The following is a 17,274-nucleotide window of genomic DNA, read 5'->3' as shown; positions in this document are numbered from 1 at the left end:
ATATTTTGTCTCCCAAAGACTATATTATTATAAATATATTGCGACACTAACTACATACACTATATATAACACTAACCCTTTACCGGCCCACTACTGGGAACGGATCTCCCACATATGTGAAGGGTTTACGTAGTCCACACGCGGATTGCAGATTGGTGGATTCCACACGCCTTCGAGAACATTATAATGTAATCTAAGGCCTGCAGGTTTCGTAACATAGTTTTCCATCAGCTTTAAAGCAAGTGCTATTTTAATTGCCCAAAACGCACATAGCGTAGAATAGAAAAGTTAATGGTGCGTGCTGGTATTCGAACTCGGCCCCCCGAAAGTGAAGCTGAACCACTAGGCTATCAACGCTTCCCTAGCCACTAGAATCTCTTACTTAACGACAACTAAGCCAGTAGGAGTATCTAAACACTACATAAAACATTTACCTCTCGAATGTCACTCCACCTGTCTATACCTACAAAATACACCCTTAACGGTTTCCTCCCTGATAACTTAAAGACTTTATCCCCTGTCCTGGAATTTTTATAACAAAAGCCTTCATATTTTCTTTATTCATGCCGTGTCAAAATCGCTCCCTCTCAGACGCGGAAAAAAGAGATACCCAACTCTTTCGCGCTCATTAAAAAACCATATCTCCATCCCTTTTTTCGGTACACCGAATATAACGGTTATGTTTTTCCCGATCTTGGAGGTATTTAAGGCTCTTCTGCAAATCGTCAGTAACAGGGTGATTGTGCAGATTCTTTAATTAATTTATGTTAAGCACCGGCAAATTTTTTTTTGTAAAGGATGTTTAAGTATTGCTACAGTCGTTAAAATAACGTTATCATTGTTTATGCACTGTTGTTTTCGTTTTCATAGCGTTTTAGGTGTTTTTTTTCGCTCCGTTACACATTACGGTGAAGAGTTGAGCTATAAAAACTGCCTGTGAAAGTTGCTCATTTTGAGATAGGCTAAGTACTTATACTCCTTTTTTATTGGTGAGACATCGTAATTTTAGAAGTTACGAGAACCATCTAATTTTGCGATTCATTTTGCGACTATGGTAGCTTAATAATGCAATGTACATAGCAACCACAATTTCAAATTTAAAGATTTATAAATATTTTGTATTGGAATAATGGAATATTTCCCACAGGACTCTCTATTTAAAACTGAAATAATCGAATCCTATTGCGACAAAGTTTAAGTGCTAAATTCTGACGTTTTACTGTGATTGAGAATTGAGAAAAGTCAAATATTCAAAAGTATGTAATGTCAAAATGTATCTGTTTGTAAAGGCACTTTGTATTTCAAAAAAATACCAGGGTATAGTTACTGCAAAATTAAAAAAAAAATTGTTTGTTACTGCCATATTGTGGTGTTGCACCACTGCTACACTGATCTTGACAGAATTCGGCACATGGATAACTTGCATCGTGGAGAAAAGCATCGGATATAAAAAAATATATTTCCGCTCGGTTATAGCCGGACTAAAAGAATATACTAATATATGGCAGTTATATTAAATTAAATACCCGTAATAAGTTTGTAACAATTTTTACCAACTGGCATCCCATGGATTGGAAAAGAAGACCCGGTAGAGAAGATGGGAGGACGACATCGCGAAAATTGCGGGTAAGATATAGAGTACGCTAGCAAGGGACAGGTACAAATTGAAAAATATGGAGGAGACTTTTACCACCGCTGACGGTCCTTACATAAATATTATAAATTATATATCATAAATAGTAAATAAGAAATTATAAATATTCAACTCTATTATATTTAGCCAGTAAGATACTTAATGGTAAGGAATGTAAATAAAGCTTTATTATTATATTATTATTATTACTATAATAAGTTTCTAAGTGACGTCGTACAGAAACGCTAAATCGCTTTGTCGGTATTTATGATATACCTAACAGTTATTTTCAAATTTATATCTCCAATCAATTTTGAAGCACCCTGTACAGTCGATACGAAGCAGCGTCTAAAGGATGTCCCAGTAGGGAGCGGCCCCGTATTCAAAAAAGGAAAAGATGAAGAAAAAAGTTATAACGTCATATTGTTTTGCCACGGAGGGAGGGGGCGGAAAGGGGAGCCCTGTATAGTGCCGGGGAAGATAAGGCGTAGCACCCTGTATATAATCGAACTATAGCTACCCGTATACGAAACCATTGTATTTTTTGGTGCCCTTTCGTTTTTTAGTGCTTAAGACAGCCGTTGCTGTTAAATAGCGAGTTTAAAGTTAGAATTCTAGGCACAGGGTTAATATAAATAAATACTTATACTACGATACTAGGAAGATCTTCCTCCGATCGGGTGGGTGCTCGTGTGGGGGACCGAGGTCTAACCATTCATCTTTGGAACTTGTATATATGATTATTATTTGTGAACACATCGCTGATGCAGGATCTTTGTGGCGCATAGTTTGGTACTGTGAAGACATCGCCATATAGCACCGAAGTAAGCGTAGCTTGGGTTATAGGTACTGTGATGGCTGATGAATATTTTTATGAATAATATACATAAATATCTTAAATACAGATAAACACTTTGAAACTGAAAAACATTCATGTTCATTCACAAAAATTTTCCAGTTGTGGGAATCGAACCGTGGACTCGAAAAGCAGGGCAGGGAAAACAGGGTAACTGTTTAGTTGATCGAGTGGTAAGCATGTTCAACAAGGTCTTCGGTTTTATTCCTGGATCGTGCTAAAGATTTTAAAGCATAAAGTTTTTCTTAAAAATACTCAGTACCAGCCCAGAGTTTCCCAGCCCGGAAATTATTGTTTTCCTGCTCCGTGTCTCGCAGAGCACGTTAACCCATTGGTCCCATATAGTGAGTTGGCCGTTACGTGGACCTAAGAATTCGTTTTGCCATTCAATTAGCCATTATCTTTGGCACTATCGCTGAAGTGGTATCTCAAACAATATAATATATGAGTAATTTTATTTAATTTACGTGTGCTTATTTTTTTATCAATATACTAATAGGCTAATCTTTGATTAATGATTATTTATCAAGTTAGCCCTTGACTGCTATCTAACCTGCTGGTAAGTATTCAGCCTAAGATGTTAACGGGCTAACAGGTAACTAGCCACGGCATAAACCCCACCAAACCAAAATATGTTACTATCGTAACTTAAAAATCTTAATGCATATTTATAAAATAGATAGCGTGCTAAATTAAGTAAATTAAGGTACTCACGCTAGGAATATTATCCGAAGTGCAGACTCCTTCGCTAAGCAGGCGGTCCCTGATCTCCCAGGCGAAGATTGAAGGGCATTCGCGCTTGTACTGGGCTATCTTACTGACTACTTCCGCTGTGGCCACACGGGGCTTTGAGCCTCCGATGGCCCGAGGTCGAATCGACCCCGTTTCGTAGTACCTGAGTTACAAAAAAAATATTAGTATTTTTAGTAAAAAAAAATCAGAAAAAATATATTATCATCATCATTTTTATTACCTGCCCCCCTGGATCTCGCAGAAAATGTATGAACTCTCTTAAAAAATGTATGGTGGCCAAGATACAAACATACATACAAACAGACATAAATGAATAAAATTACAGTTTTTGCTTCAGTATCGCTTATATAGGGCCCTCTAAAAAAAAATCAAAAATCTTCAATGCACAGATTTCAAACCGTTACCGTTTTACTGTAAGTATAGATAGACTACCTTACCTATAAAGCCGAATAATTTGCGGCTGTTTGTCCTACACACTACAGCACATATACCTAATGTTTCATGTAGGTGTCTTTTTGTGTATGACAAAACAGCCGTGGACAAACTGACCTAAATAAATCTCACTTGGCCCCCTCTAGGCCAGAAGCTGGGTACGTCCATGGTGGTAGTACTTTCCCGACGAGCTCTGTCACAAAAAGTTCTACTTCATCTAACATCACCCAGGGCACGGGTCTCCTCTTAAAATGAGAAGTGCTTAGGCCGTAGTCAACCAACCTGGCCTACATGGTAGACTTCAAACGCCTTTGAGAACGTTATGTAGAACTCTAAAGTAAGCAGGTTTCTTCACAATGTTATCCTTCAACGTTTAAGATCTTATTTAAAAAAAATATAAATTTGATTCGGAAGGAGCCATCCGCATGCCAGTGATTAAATTTTTAATTATGAGTTTTTTTTGCGTAATCATCAGGTCGGTAAGGCACGATTAATTAAATAGACGTATTTCTTACGAAAAAATTTCCTTTACGTCTTTTTTAAAAAGTGAGCTATAAAAAAAAAGAAAAGAATGATGAACATTCTTTCTTTATCTTTTTCTGTAAAGGAAGACGAAGGTAAGCGAAACAAAAAAAACATTAAAAAGACGGCACAAAATATTATTTTCGGTTAATTAAAAAACACTGAACTCTAATCGCGTACAAACTGTCACTGCAACACGGTGATACCATCGGCGTGGTAGGGTATGGTGGTATTAAGTTACTACGGTATGACGGTATCAGGTTTACTTTATACTTTTATTCGCCTTGCCGGCCAGCTGTCGGTCATACTACTTTTGCCTAATGAGTTAGAAACTGTATCTAACACCAAACCGCTTCTATTTACGTGAAATAATCTTTAGTTCAATCGATGGACGTAATAACAATAACATGAAAAGAAAATTGTGTTTTTATGTGTATTTTAATTTTAGACAGTGTAAAATTATTTGTTTGTATGTATGTGTGTGAGTGTGTGTATGTGTATGTATGTGTGTGTGTGTGAGTGCGTATGTGTGCGCGTGTGTGTGTGTGTGTGTGTGCGTAGTTGTGTGAGTGCGTGGCGTGTTGATTTCTATGCGTGTCAATACTACGTGATTTTAAATTTAATTTGATTTTTTTAAAATCTAAGTTTTCTATAAAGCCTGTTTATAAAATAGGAATGAGAGAATACGCTATCCGGCATGCCTTAGGCTATATTTTCGCTATCGGCCAACTGACCGCAAAGCTTCAAAACAAAAATCGATTGACATGGTATGTGAAATAGCCTTATCATATTACATATTCCTCGTGTTATCCTAACCAGCCTTCGCAGTCACCTTGACTAGTAGGTTGATCGCACATTGCTGCAAGTGCCGCAAGAGTTTTTAAAGCTGTAAAAGCTACAAAGGCCATATTATGAAAAATCCTATTATAATATTAAGGATTATTTAAACGATAAAAAACCTTGGGTGTGAATTGCTCTAGCTTCAAAGCTTAATATAAATTTACTGGAAGATGGTGATAACAAAAAAAAAAAAAATACCCGGCTAAGTTTGTTGTGGGCTCTTCTTAGACCAGGATGCGTTTGGAACCCTCGTAGCATTAGATTTAAGTTGGCGAACGAAGTTATCACCATCCCGTTACAATTATGTAAACAAATATGTATGAACGCTTCAAAAGTGCCTGTTGCCTACATGAATAAAGAAATTTTGAATTTGAATTTGAGTCGTATAAGAGCATTAAGACAGTAAGAGTTTATAAATCAAGAGTAACAATAGTTTTAATAGACTTAACAGCTGTAACAGCCGTAAGCGGTATTACTAAATACACAGTGTTTTTTTTTTTAATTTACAGTTATTTTAAGTAGCAGTAGAGGTTTTCGTGTCAGAGCTCGTCCGAGGAAGTACTATCGCCATACTTATTTCTGCCGCTAAGCAGCATTGTTGCAATGCTGAAGAGTTTGGTTGCTGGTGTAATTACAGGCTCATGAGGCTTAACACCTTCGTCTCAAATTGATTGACACAGCGGCATGTTGCAGGACGTGCTTCTTGCATGGCTTGTGAAGTATTGCCCTGTTTACATGCCATGGTTATCTACTTACCATCAGGTCGGCCATCTGCTTGGTACGTCAATTGAAAAACACCCGGCTAAGTTTGTTGTGGGCTTCTTCTTAGACCAGGACGCGTTTGGAACCCTCGTAGCTTTAGTTTTAAGTTTACGAATGTGGTTATAGCCATCATCTCACTACCGTGTAATTCTTATGTACGCATCAAAACTGCTGCCTATGGGCCTACTTGAATAAAGATATTTTTGACTTTGACTTTGACTTTGAAAAAAAAAAATTACCAACGGAACCCTAGAAAGCATTTGTGATATCTATTTGCTCTTGCTATTCTTGACCATTTAGCAGCTTTTGCTCTAGTATCAATCTGCGATAAATTTAACACAGTTTAATTAATATTTTTTTTTTTGCAATGGCGTCTTATGCCTTTTCAGTACCAATGTGCGACCGATTAAAAAAAGGCATGCATTTCGTTTACCACGTAACATCTATTCCAATAGCATTACTTTGTCAGGGTTGGATAGTGATCTACGTGTGGTCGCTAGTACATTTCTGTGGTCACAGCCAGTTAGGTGGAGTGTTGGATTCCAACGGCATTTTTGGAATGTTTGGGTGTAAACTTAGACGAGGGTTGGCTAGGTATTATGACAATTGCGGTTTTGGCTTCGCCACTAAATGTAGGTTCCAACTGAACCATGAACTTCGAAACATATAAACATTTAATTTTAAAAAAAAGTTTAAAGGCAAATTCATATAAGCTCAGCTTGGCTAAGAATTTTAAGCCCCTTCTGAATCAATCCTAAAGAAAGTCAATTTGGTAGTAGTAAAGCTTTTTATGACAGAGAGACATGAGGTTACAGGCGTATGTGGCTTAACACTTACTCCTCAGATTGATGGACACTTTGCAGGATCTGATTCTTGCATACCCAGCGAAGTGTTGCTTTCAATTTCACCATCAGGTAATCTGCTTGTTCCGTCAAACTATTCCTCATCAACATCATTATATCAACCCATTACTGGCCCACTACAGGGCACGGGTCTCCTCCCACAATGAGAAGATTCGAACTTGGCCCCCCGAAAGTGAAGACGAAGTTCTACCCACTGGACTGGGGTAAATGAAGTCCTGCCCACCGCTACATTTATTCAGACAATAAAAAGAGTTTTAATTATAATTTTAGTAACTCACCTGACTTAACTCTTCGAAGCGCTGCCATTCGAGACCTGAAGGATTCTGCTTATATTGCATGCTGTATTATAAATACTTACCTGTCTTATATCTGCGACAAGCAGCAATTCAAGGCCGTAAAATTTGCACCATCAAAGTACTGCAAATCCACGACCTTCTGCCTCGTGTAATCAGGCAATAAAAAAAGTAGGTTACTACCGATATTAACAACTAACCTGCCTAATATCTTGGACACGCAGCCGTTCGAGACCTGCAGGATCCTGCTAATGTCGCACGGCCGCGCCCCCGAGTGCGCCAACTCCACAATCTTCTGCCTCGTGGAGTCAGGCAGCGGTCTGCCTCCTACAAACACCCCGCCGAGCTGGTTAACACCGCTGTGACCTGTTCACCACAAGCCTGCTTACTCCAATTAATCACGTATAAAGTTTTATGAACAAACCTCCACGGGGTCGTCGGAAAAGGACGACAGGATCTCTCAACCTTGTCTATTACCAACATAATGAAATCTTAACGTTACGATTAATTGTACTCACGTAACGATGCTCAGCCTATGTTTAGGATCGAGACAGGCTTAAGCTATGGATGCCTCTTCTATGAGAGAAGTTATGGTGCTAAGCAGTTATCCTCAGCGACTTCTGGTCTAACTGTTGAGTTGTAGCCTCCGTAAAAGCAAGGGATTTCGGGATAGCGTTGTGGTCTTATTAATGGGTGGTCCCAGGTCGAGTCAATTTGGGAATTCATAATTTTTGGTCTGCTCTCGTGCAGGCTTCGGCCGTAGCTACGTGCTTCCAAGCGATAGCGGCATATCCCTTTTCGGGTTCCAAGTGTACTGGATACGTGTAACCCGAAAAGGAAAAGAATTAGAAATGGCTACCATGCCAACAGGTTAGCCCACTACGGTCTTAGACGCCATCACCGCCAGGTGAGATCACAGTCAAGGGTCAACTTATAGTGCAATAAAAAAAGGATTTTGAGCTTAGAAATGCGGGTAGGTTAGCTGGCTATATTGCTTTATTAGCACACGTTAGTAATACTAACTGGTACTGACGGCCAAACAACCCAGGATTTAAAGCCAGTATTAAGAACTCCGCAGTCAAAAATTACTATTAGACCAAACCGACAGTTACTTTAGACCTGTCAGTTACCGTAAGTTTAAGATTTCATTATGCAAAGCAAGGTTTCGAGATCTCGGTATCCTTTTTCGATGGCCCACCATTATGGGTGAAACGCCACAGGGGTTTTGAGGAATGCTTCGAACAAGACTTGTGGTACAGGTTTCGATTATCAAAACGGAGTAAACGCAAGTAAATGGGAAATTATTATATGTTATGTTTAGAACGATATGTCAGCTAGATGTTATGTTAGAAAATACTGCTTACACTAAATAATGTACAAGGTTATAAAATATTAGACATGGCCTGAAACCGAAAATTAGTTCGCTGGGTATATATAGTTAAGATGAAATACCTAGTTTTGAATTCTTACTGTTGTACGAAAGTGTGTTTGTTTGTTTGTTCGCTACTAGCTACAAAACATTGAGCTTTATTTTGAGCGTAAAGTTAATATAAGCTACTTATTATTCCAGGCAAAGAAACGGTTATCACGGAATTTGTAAAATAACTGTAATAACCGCGGACGAAGAACGCGGGGTGAATTGGTTAACTAAAAAAAGAGATTTTTTTTAAGTTAACGAATGTTAAATACCGAATGGAAATGTGTGTGAGTTAAATAAAAGTTTTTTTTTTTGTAACTTAAAAAAAAACTTTTATTTAACTCACTCCAATGGAAAAATTTAAATTTATGAATTCTAAATTTGATTTCTTAAATCATAGAATGTGCGATCTCACCGATTAGTGTGTTAAAACTACGATGAGTAGTGAAAATAGAAATCTTAAACTTCACACACATAAGTAAAATGGACATAAACTAGTAATTTCTCGTTTTAAAGGCGAAAGTTCTATACTACTGACTAATTTTTCAAACTCGTCCGCCAAGAGCGCTGACTGTATTAGTCAGCACGAATTTGAGCTCTAGAACAATGTGTATAATTTCCAGTTTACTCTCAGGTTACAGTGTTTTTATTCTCAAAAATATTATCAGCTATATTAAATATAAAAACTGTTTTATACCCATAGAAATCTTAAAAACGACACTAGAAAGGCAACTTTAAGGATAAAAAAATGGTCGCCAAACGACGGCTCCTAGCGGTCGTACTAATACGCGTTTCCACACGCGCTGGGAGTCTAAATTTCTGTTTTATACAACGGCGTACATTAGTTGTTATAAAGCGTAAGAGACAGTGCAGTTTAAAAATTACAATAACGTCGCCAACTGTTACAAATGTTTTGTTAAAATTGTGCTCCGAGTCTCGTTCGCGACAACAAGGTGACGCGTACACAAACAACATTTCTAGTTATTAAGATTTCTATGGTCACATCATATCGGTGTCAGGCCATATCCTAGTAATTGCACGTAGATACCAGGAACACATAAAACAACGTAGGTGCACATTACGAATGCTTGGTACATGATAAAAAATGGCAGGCACCATATTACCTTTACCTTTGTGCGCCAGGTCATCCATGCGGTCTAGCATGGCGTCTGGGGGCCATGGGCTGATGGGCGCCAGCTGCTGCGCCGGCAGCATGGTGTACACCCCGTACTCTTCTATGGTGGCGCCCTGGGACAACAATAGTCGGTTACTAACGAGGGTGTAACTTGAGTAATCCTTATTTAATGTTATAAAAGCGAAAGTGTGTCTGTCTGTTTGCTCTTTACGCCCTATATAACTAACCATTCGACTTGATTTTTGGCATCTCTCTACGTCGTGTTCCTCATTGCTGAGGGTCGTGACCCCTTCCACTAACAACTTTTTGGACGATTTTGTGCCATTTGACTCGGCTTTGAGCAACGTATAAAGCAGTATGCACTTTGGTGTCGAGAGCAGTGCGGATTTGATCCGACCAACGAATCGGGCTACGTCCTCGAGGTCTCTTTCCTTCCACTTTGCCAGTGACCACTATCTTTCCAAGATTGTCTCTATCTCTTCTGGCAATGTGGCCGAAGTACTCGAGAATCCTCTTAAGACAGGTGGTTTATAGCCTTCTTGTAATTTTAAGCTGTCTCAAAATCGATACGTTGGTCCTGTGTGCCGTCCACGGGATTCGCAGCATTCTCCTCCAGCACCACATCGACGAAACGAAAACAACGGAGAGTAACATAAGCTACTTTTTATTATAGGAAAACTTAAGGTCCCACGGGAATTGTAAAAGATAGCAAACGGACCAGGAAGATGGCACACAAGGTAACAAAGGTTGACAAACATCGCCATAAACAGTGCAACACTTCACAGTGCATCCAGGAAACATGCCCTACAACGTACAGCCCTGTGTTCAACAACCTGAGTCGTAAGTGTTAGTCCCCATGAGCCTCTAAATACAACGGCAAATGGTTGACGGTCGATTGGCGTATGGGCAGCGACCCTGCCTTCTTAGTCTAAGGCTGTGGGTGGAAAAATGTTTGTGTTTTGAACATGAATCTTCATATCCCTACTAATATTATAAATGTCAATGTAAGTTTGTTTGTTACGCTTTCACGCAATAACTACTTAACCAATCCTCATGAAACTTTGTACACATATTCTTGGAAGTGTTAGAAGTAATATAGGATACTTTTTATCCTGAAATTAAGCTCGGTTCTTTTGGGAGAGGGGATGAAAGTGTTTGACGATTTTACACCAAAACTCCGACAAATTATAACCGATTTAAATAATTATTTTTGTACTATAGAGGTTATAATATGTGTTTAATTTTGCCCAAACTGTAGTTGTTTAGTTAAAACCCCTTATTTAAGGCTTAGCAATACTGAATATTAGACTACGGCCTCAATTCTTGTCCTCCGTCTGCTCTCAGAAAGAGAAGGACTAAGTGCGGATTGGTAGACTTCACACGCCCTTCAGAATGTTGTGAAGAACTCTCAGGCATGCAGATTTCCTTATGACATTTTCCTTCACCGTTTACAGCAAGTGATATTTAATTTCTTAAATTAAAAACGCACATAACTCCGATAAGTAAATGGTGCGTGGTGGAGCCCGAACTCGGTCTCCACGAAAGGAAAACCGAAGCCTTAGCTACTGGGCTATCACCGCTACTTGGTATTAGGTTAAAGTAGTATTTAACTGTTTTTCCCCATATGCATTTTTGTGTGATAGTATAATGACGTACTTATTGCATTGTTTTCAGAAAATCAACAAGGTACTTTCCGAACAATTGTATCATCATAAAATAACTTCTATTTTTTTTCAAAAATTATTCATTCCTCAGCGTTTATTAAGGTTTTTTTTACAAATCCCGTGGAAACCGTTTATTTTCATGGGATGAAAAAGTAGATTATGTTCCTCTCCGTCCTTCCAACGAACTCTATGTCTATAATCAAGTTGATTGGTGGCTTTGTTAGGGCGTAAAGGACAAACAAACAACTATACATATATATACTTTCATTCTTTATCTCATCATAAGTAAGTATAACATCTCTAAATAAGTAAGTTAACATAAAGTTCGTAGTGATCACTGAACCGCCAGGCAAAATGGCCTGCTCTATTATTAAGGGTAACTGGTTTTTCAATTGATACAGATCACACCAGGTTCTAGCATTTGTCATCTCTAGTTTATACTAGTAACACAGTCGCTTTCCGCGTCTGTCTGTTTATCTGCTAACTCCTAAACGGATTTCAATGCGGTTTTCACCATTGTTTACACCTAGTATCATATTTCACAGACGGTTTATATGTAATAAAATAAACACTGATTAAGTTTTTTTCAAAGTAGAAAAAAATAAAAAAAATTGCATTCAAGTAACCGAAACATAAAACATGGCAGTAGCTCCAGCTTTATAATTTATACCCGCGCAGCCGCTGTATCACTGAAATACCTTTTTAACTTGTTGAGATTTTAGCCATCCCCTTTTTTGATACGACCGATCGTCTATCTGACTTAAACCGCCATGTAAATTATTGTTTGTTGTTGACAGAATTATCACTACTTGAAAATTCAAACCGGTAAGGTTGCAATCCCAATTTAATATTTGTTTTTAATTTTAATACAAAATTAAACCGTTGTTTTGTCCCCTTAAAGATGAATTCTCAAAAAACCTTAAATGGCGGATGCCTAAATTAAAATAAATCTCAAAATATAACCTAAATTAAGTTTTTAACATTCTTTGTTTGTCATTTTTGCTTATACATTAGTTAATAAATATTCACTTATAACTTGTAATCATAAGTGGAAAACCATCGCCTATTATTATTAAAGAGATAATAATATAAACAGAGCAACACTCCACAGGGCATCCAAGGAACACTTTCTGCAAAATTCCGCCCTGAATCCATCATTTGGAAGCGTAGGTGTTAAGCCTCATGTTTCTGTTATTACATCGGCAACAATGCTGCTTAGCGGCACAAATGTTTTTTTTATTTATTAATCAAATAAAACAATTACAAAAAGCACCGAAAAAACCGCAGAGGTTTGACCTCGGTGCCTATCTGCAACGATTACCTTAGGTGTTAATTACAAGAATAAAACCAGCTGTGGGAAAAACATACTGCTACATTGTAGAACGATAAAAACTAAGTAAGCCTGTAAATTTTAATTTTTAATAGTAGTAAGTACCAAAATAAACGAATATAAATTATACGAGATATAAAAGAGTCAGCCAACTAACTTCGCTAAAAAGTATTCTTTGAGTTTACGTTTAATGTTTTTAATATTTACATTAAATAAGCATAGCGATAGTTCTTCCCCGAACGAGCTTTGTTACAAAAAGCTCACTACTCCTAATTGGTTTCTACCAGACATCGTACCGGAACGCTAAATTGCTTGGCTGCACGACTTTGTCTATTGGTCACTAAGTCCAAAGCCTCCCACCGGACAAAACCTAATAAGAGACCTAAGAGAGAGATACCTACAGATCTACTCATTCTTATGAAGAGAAGCGAGTACAAAAAACATCGATATAACAATCGTTTATCACCACTGCAATTATATTATACAATTGTTTAAATTAAATCCCAAAGAAGCGTTCAAGTGCGAAATCGGTAATACCATTTCACTTTACCAGTTAGAAACATGCGCATTGGAAATAGAAAATGATTTTTTGTAATCACGTTTTTGAACTGTATTTATTTTCGCAATTATTTTCTATTTATATGATCTATGGGCAAACAATAGCAAGTTCAGTGCTACCTGAGGAAATAATCCCAAATTTGTATTCCAAATATAAGGAAGCTGTTTTAGACGGTAAACAATTTTTTTTTTTAATTATGTCAAATTTCAGCCTGGTCCTTTTAGCCGTGAAAGGTCAGTCCGACAGTTAGTCAGCTTTTTTATGTATACAGATTTATTTCGTACCTACTAACGGTTAATACATATATTATGCCATGTGTGGAAACAATTCCACATAAATAAATAAAATTGTCTTATGTTAATAATTTTAACGATGGGATGGATTCTTGTTCATTTATTAATTTTATTCATAGCTAGAGTTTGTTCCACCGAGAATAACATAAAAACAGAACATTAAAATAGTTATTTTAATGTTTATTTAATGTTAATCTCAAAATAACTCTTACTTGAAGCAAGTTCTTAATACTTAATGTCTAAGCATTTTCAGAAAAGTTTGATACATCATCACGACGTTTTTTCAAAAATAATGAACAATATGAAATACACGTAAAAAAATTAAAGGAGGTCAACGGTTTCAAAAGACATAATCTCATGATTAAGGGAAACTTGCGTAACGGTGATGATAGTGATAATAATCCTTTGATTTATATTAATAATCCCGTGGAATCAAAAATACCAAAAGCCTACTTAACTCTAGAAGAATTCAAAGAGGTTTTGACTAACCGAATTAAGCTACAACGAAATGAATTGACCACTAAAGAGAGTTTATCGATTGGATTTAATAAAGCAAAAAATACTTCCAGTAACATTTATAAAGCAAATTCAATGAACATTCTATCAAATGATATTTCTAAAGCTAACAAGAGGGCTATAAGCACTTTGAGTACAAAGGAACCAAAGATAACAAATACTGTGGCCACCAGAAATATAAGCATTAATATTGCAACGGAAATATCTAGAATATCCCGAACGTCGAAACAAGCTGTAACTGAAAAATCGATAAAGACATATTCTACTAAAAAATTAGATGAAATTAATGTATCAAAAGAAAATATTGTACCCGAAATTGAAAGTGCGATACCAAATAATGTCACAGAACCTAAAAATGAATCAATTAATACACATACAGCTGATGTTAAGACAAAACTCGACGAAACAACGACGCAAAAAATTAGTACAGAAATCTCTGCAACCTTAATGAACGGCGCCAAAATACTTCGAAATATAGAGTTACCAAACGATAATAAATTGATAAACCAGACAACAATACAAGCAGATGTTGTTTTAACAACAACATTTGGCATGCGAAATAAAGAACATTCGACCGCTATAATGAAGTTTTCTGATCAAAGCACATCACACTTTAGAAATGAAATGGGTTCTAGTGGCTATGAAATGATGTCTACTAAAGTATTGCCTAGCAAGGTAGCCACTGAAGAAGTCGGTACAGTAATAATTAGGAATAAGTTTAAGCCGAAAAGAATGACGACACAAAAAGTTTCTTCCAAAGTTTCTAGAAAGAGGAGCACTTTAAGTGTAAGTATATTTTTTTTCTATTCTTCAAAAAAGGTGACAATACCTTGCTGAAGAACTACAGACCCATCTCGCTGCTGAGCCATATCTATAAGGTGTTCTCGAGAGTCATTACGAATCGTCTCTAGTCTAAAATTAGCTAGTTTATATGCATAAGTGAGGACCTAGTTAAGTCAAGTTGATCCGAATCAATAATTAAAATGACAACCCATTTTAAAAGTCCACATTTAGCCTTTACTTTTCCAGTGTGTTACGGAGAACACGTTTAGTCTGTATAACCAGCATCCTAATAATTATTGTTCCAACACCCGAAATTGGATTAGTGAGGTGCGTTAAGGTTATCTACATTTTTATCTCTTTACCGTCTCTCAAAGGAGAAACTGGATCCAGTAGGGACCTACTAGCACTAATTAGGCTATAGTTACGTGGAGTCACACTTCAAACGTCAGAGCCTTTCAAATGTCAGTGCGTGACAACACTGCATTACTGTTAAGACGCTATAGATGCTCCGCTGTAAGACTACGTAATGGCTGGGGATAAGTCTACATCAATAATCAATATCGAGAAAATGAACTTGTCTTACAAACTTAGCTGCAGGATGGGTAGATATTTCCAGATTTGCATTTTCTCGAGGGCCTTAGAGGCAAATTCACGAGCTCTTACTTGAAAGTAGTTAATAAAGTAGCAAAGTTTATGTTCGCGGTGCTAACTGAACTGACTGTTTGACGGAATCTCCTCGTATTAATGGGGAGTAAACAGTCAGTACACACCGATATCAGACGGAAACGTGATCACACTGTAAAATAGAGTAAACATAAGATTACAGAAGTCTACCATTTATGAATTGGAATGGAATTTGAATTTGAATTTTTGAATTATGAAAAAGGGTTTTTTTTTGTTGCACTGTCCTTGAGGGCAATGTCATCTGTAAGTGATGATGCTGTCTAACGGTCTAACCTATTAGGTGTTATATTTAACCACGAATGCTGCTAATGCTGCGTTACGCTACTGAGATCCTTCGGTGGTAAAGAAATAAGTATAGACAATACAAAGCAGAAGATCGTGATTGGTATAGGCGGAGAACGTTTAGAATGAATGAATGAATTAATGAATATATTGCACACCACAAAAAGTACATAAAAAAAGGTTTTTTATAGTTTATTTGGTTGTATTGTGGTTCGTTGGATTTAGGTTGCATCAATTTTACGGGACAGTGCGTAGGTACTCCTGCGGGCATTTGGAATTGCGTTCACTGGGAATAAATGACACTCAAATGTTGCTCAGCACCCTCAGTCTTGTAATGTCCTACTAATTCAGGCTTGTCAGGTTTAGTTACTAAAAATTAATTATTAGTAATATAGTATAATGCTTAATCATTGCCAACGGTAGAACGGACATAAGGTTTCACATTTATTTCAATTTTCCTGAAAACTTCTATGCAGGTTTTAATACGGTATTTTTGTATTACGCATATATAAATTCTTTTCGTTTTGAAGTTGATATCGTGTGTTTAGTTTTTATTACTTTTTTTTTGTAATAAAACTGTTGAGTCTTGTTGGAGTGAAGCAGGCGTTAGTTTGCTTAAGCTTAGTTTGCTATACTCCGTGAAAAGCAGGAGAATCCGTATGGCTATTTATAATTTCTTAAGTTTTTAAACTCCACACCAAACAGATCTTCGGCACTGTACCTGCCCTCTACGCACGTTTCACTCCGAAACCGGAGCATCCTCAGGAGATGTTGACTTTACAATGAATAATTTTTAAGACTTAACAATAATAGCATTGCCGAATAGCTGTTTGGTGTGGAGTATAAAAATTAAAGCCTCCTGCTTTTTGCGGGGTAGATATAGCAAATTAAGCTTTATATTTATAATATAACAGCTGAGTCGATTTTGATGCAATTTTGTTGCGTTCTACAGCTATGATTTTGGAGAAAATTCTCAAATAATTTATGTGGTGTTTTTATAACAATTTCAAGTACTACTTCAGCCTTAACTACCGCAGACGATTAACCTAACCTATTTATTGCATGCTCTCTTCTTATCGCTTAGTAGTAGCTTTACTTATCAATATAAGGTTAATAGTCTGCTTTAGATTTTAGAAATAATTTAGTTAATTAAATAAAAAAGAAATGATTTTAATCAGATTTTTATTTTCAGAGACCACTTGTTTTCATGGGCAGTTGATAAAATAATTAAAAAATAATAAAATAAACGGACGATAAGAACTTTTCAGTTTGTATTAATAAATTTCGCTTACCTTATTTTGCTTAGTTCACTAGAATCCAAGTTATTGCAACAGCAATAACTTCATTAACCTTCAACTGCCAACTTTAACCATCACTGTAACAAATTTTACTAAAAAGTTCACTTAACAGGCTGTACGAGTTAGAGCCTTCGCGTGATTGAAAAAAAAAGCAGTTCCCGCCAAACGAAATGTCAAATTGTCGAACGCGCGAACATTGTGCCTGTGCTTCAGAATAAAGGCGCCACTTCACTGATTACAAAACACAGTCTCACGTGGAACTGTGTCTGTACTGGCCGCCTATACCTTTATAGTTATAAAGGGCTGTTTTAGAGACGGCTTTATCTGACAGACCCAAGACTGAAAGAGATGGCATGCAT

The 17,274-nt window shown here is 36.9% G+C and overlaps 2 protein-coding genes across 2 annotated transcripts in view; one reads left to right on the top strand and one right to left on the bottom strand.

Moving 5' to 3' along the window:
* The window catches only part of LOC120625120 (paired box protein Pax-6-like), a 75,109-nt gene extending 58,156 nt beyond the window's left edge, over positions 1–16,953 (bottom strand). The window contains exons 1-4 of the mRNA XM_039892061.1: positions 16,910–16,953; positions 9,502–9,619; positions 7,155–7,320; positions 3,204–3,384 (exon numbers count right to left, since the gene is read on the bottom strand). Of these exons, the coding sequence (XP_039747995.1) occupies positions 3,204–3,384; positions 7,155–7,320; positions 9,502–9,586 (432 nt within the window). The 5' untranslated portion in view covers positions 9,587–9,619; positions 16,910–16,953. The remainder of the gene's footprint in view (positions 1–3,203; positions 3,385–7,154; positions 7,321–9,501; positions 9,620–16,909) is intronic.
* On the top strand, positions 13,631–16,836 carry LOC120625047. Its single transcript, XM_039891957.1, has 2 exons — positions 13,631–14,654; positions 16,810–16,836. The coding sequence occupies exons 1-2, from the start codon at positions 13,710–13,712 to the stop codon at positions 16,834–16,836; spliced, it is 972 nt and encodes a 323-aa protein (XP_039747891.1). The 5' UTR covers positions 13,631–13,709.
* Positions 16,954–17,274: the final 321 nt, after the last annotated feature.

The sequence above is a fragment of the Pararge aegeria genome, chromosome 7 (assembly GCF_905163445.1).
Source record: "Pararge aegeria chromosome 7, ilParAegt1.1, whole genome shotgun sequence".
Classification (NCBI taxonomy): domain Eukaryota; kingdom Metazoa; phylum Arthropoda; class Insecta; order Lepidoptera; family Nymphalidae; genus Pararge; species Pararge aegeria.
Note: the sequence above shows the minus strand (reverse complement) of the source record. Positions and strands in the feature narration are given on the sequence as shown.

Excerpts from the sequence above, each read along its gene's own strand:
- LOC120625047 (XM_039891957.1), top strand. The coding sequence starts at position 13,710 with ATGATTAAGGGAAACTTGCGTAACGGTGATGATAGTGATAATAATCCT. Across the intron at positions 14,655-16,809 it reads GAAAGAGGAGCACTTTAAGT|AGACCACTTGTTTTCATGGG; the intron begins GTAAGTATATTT and ends TTTTATTTTCAG.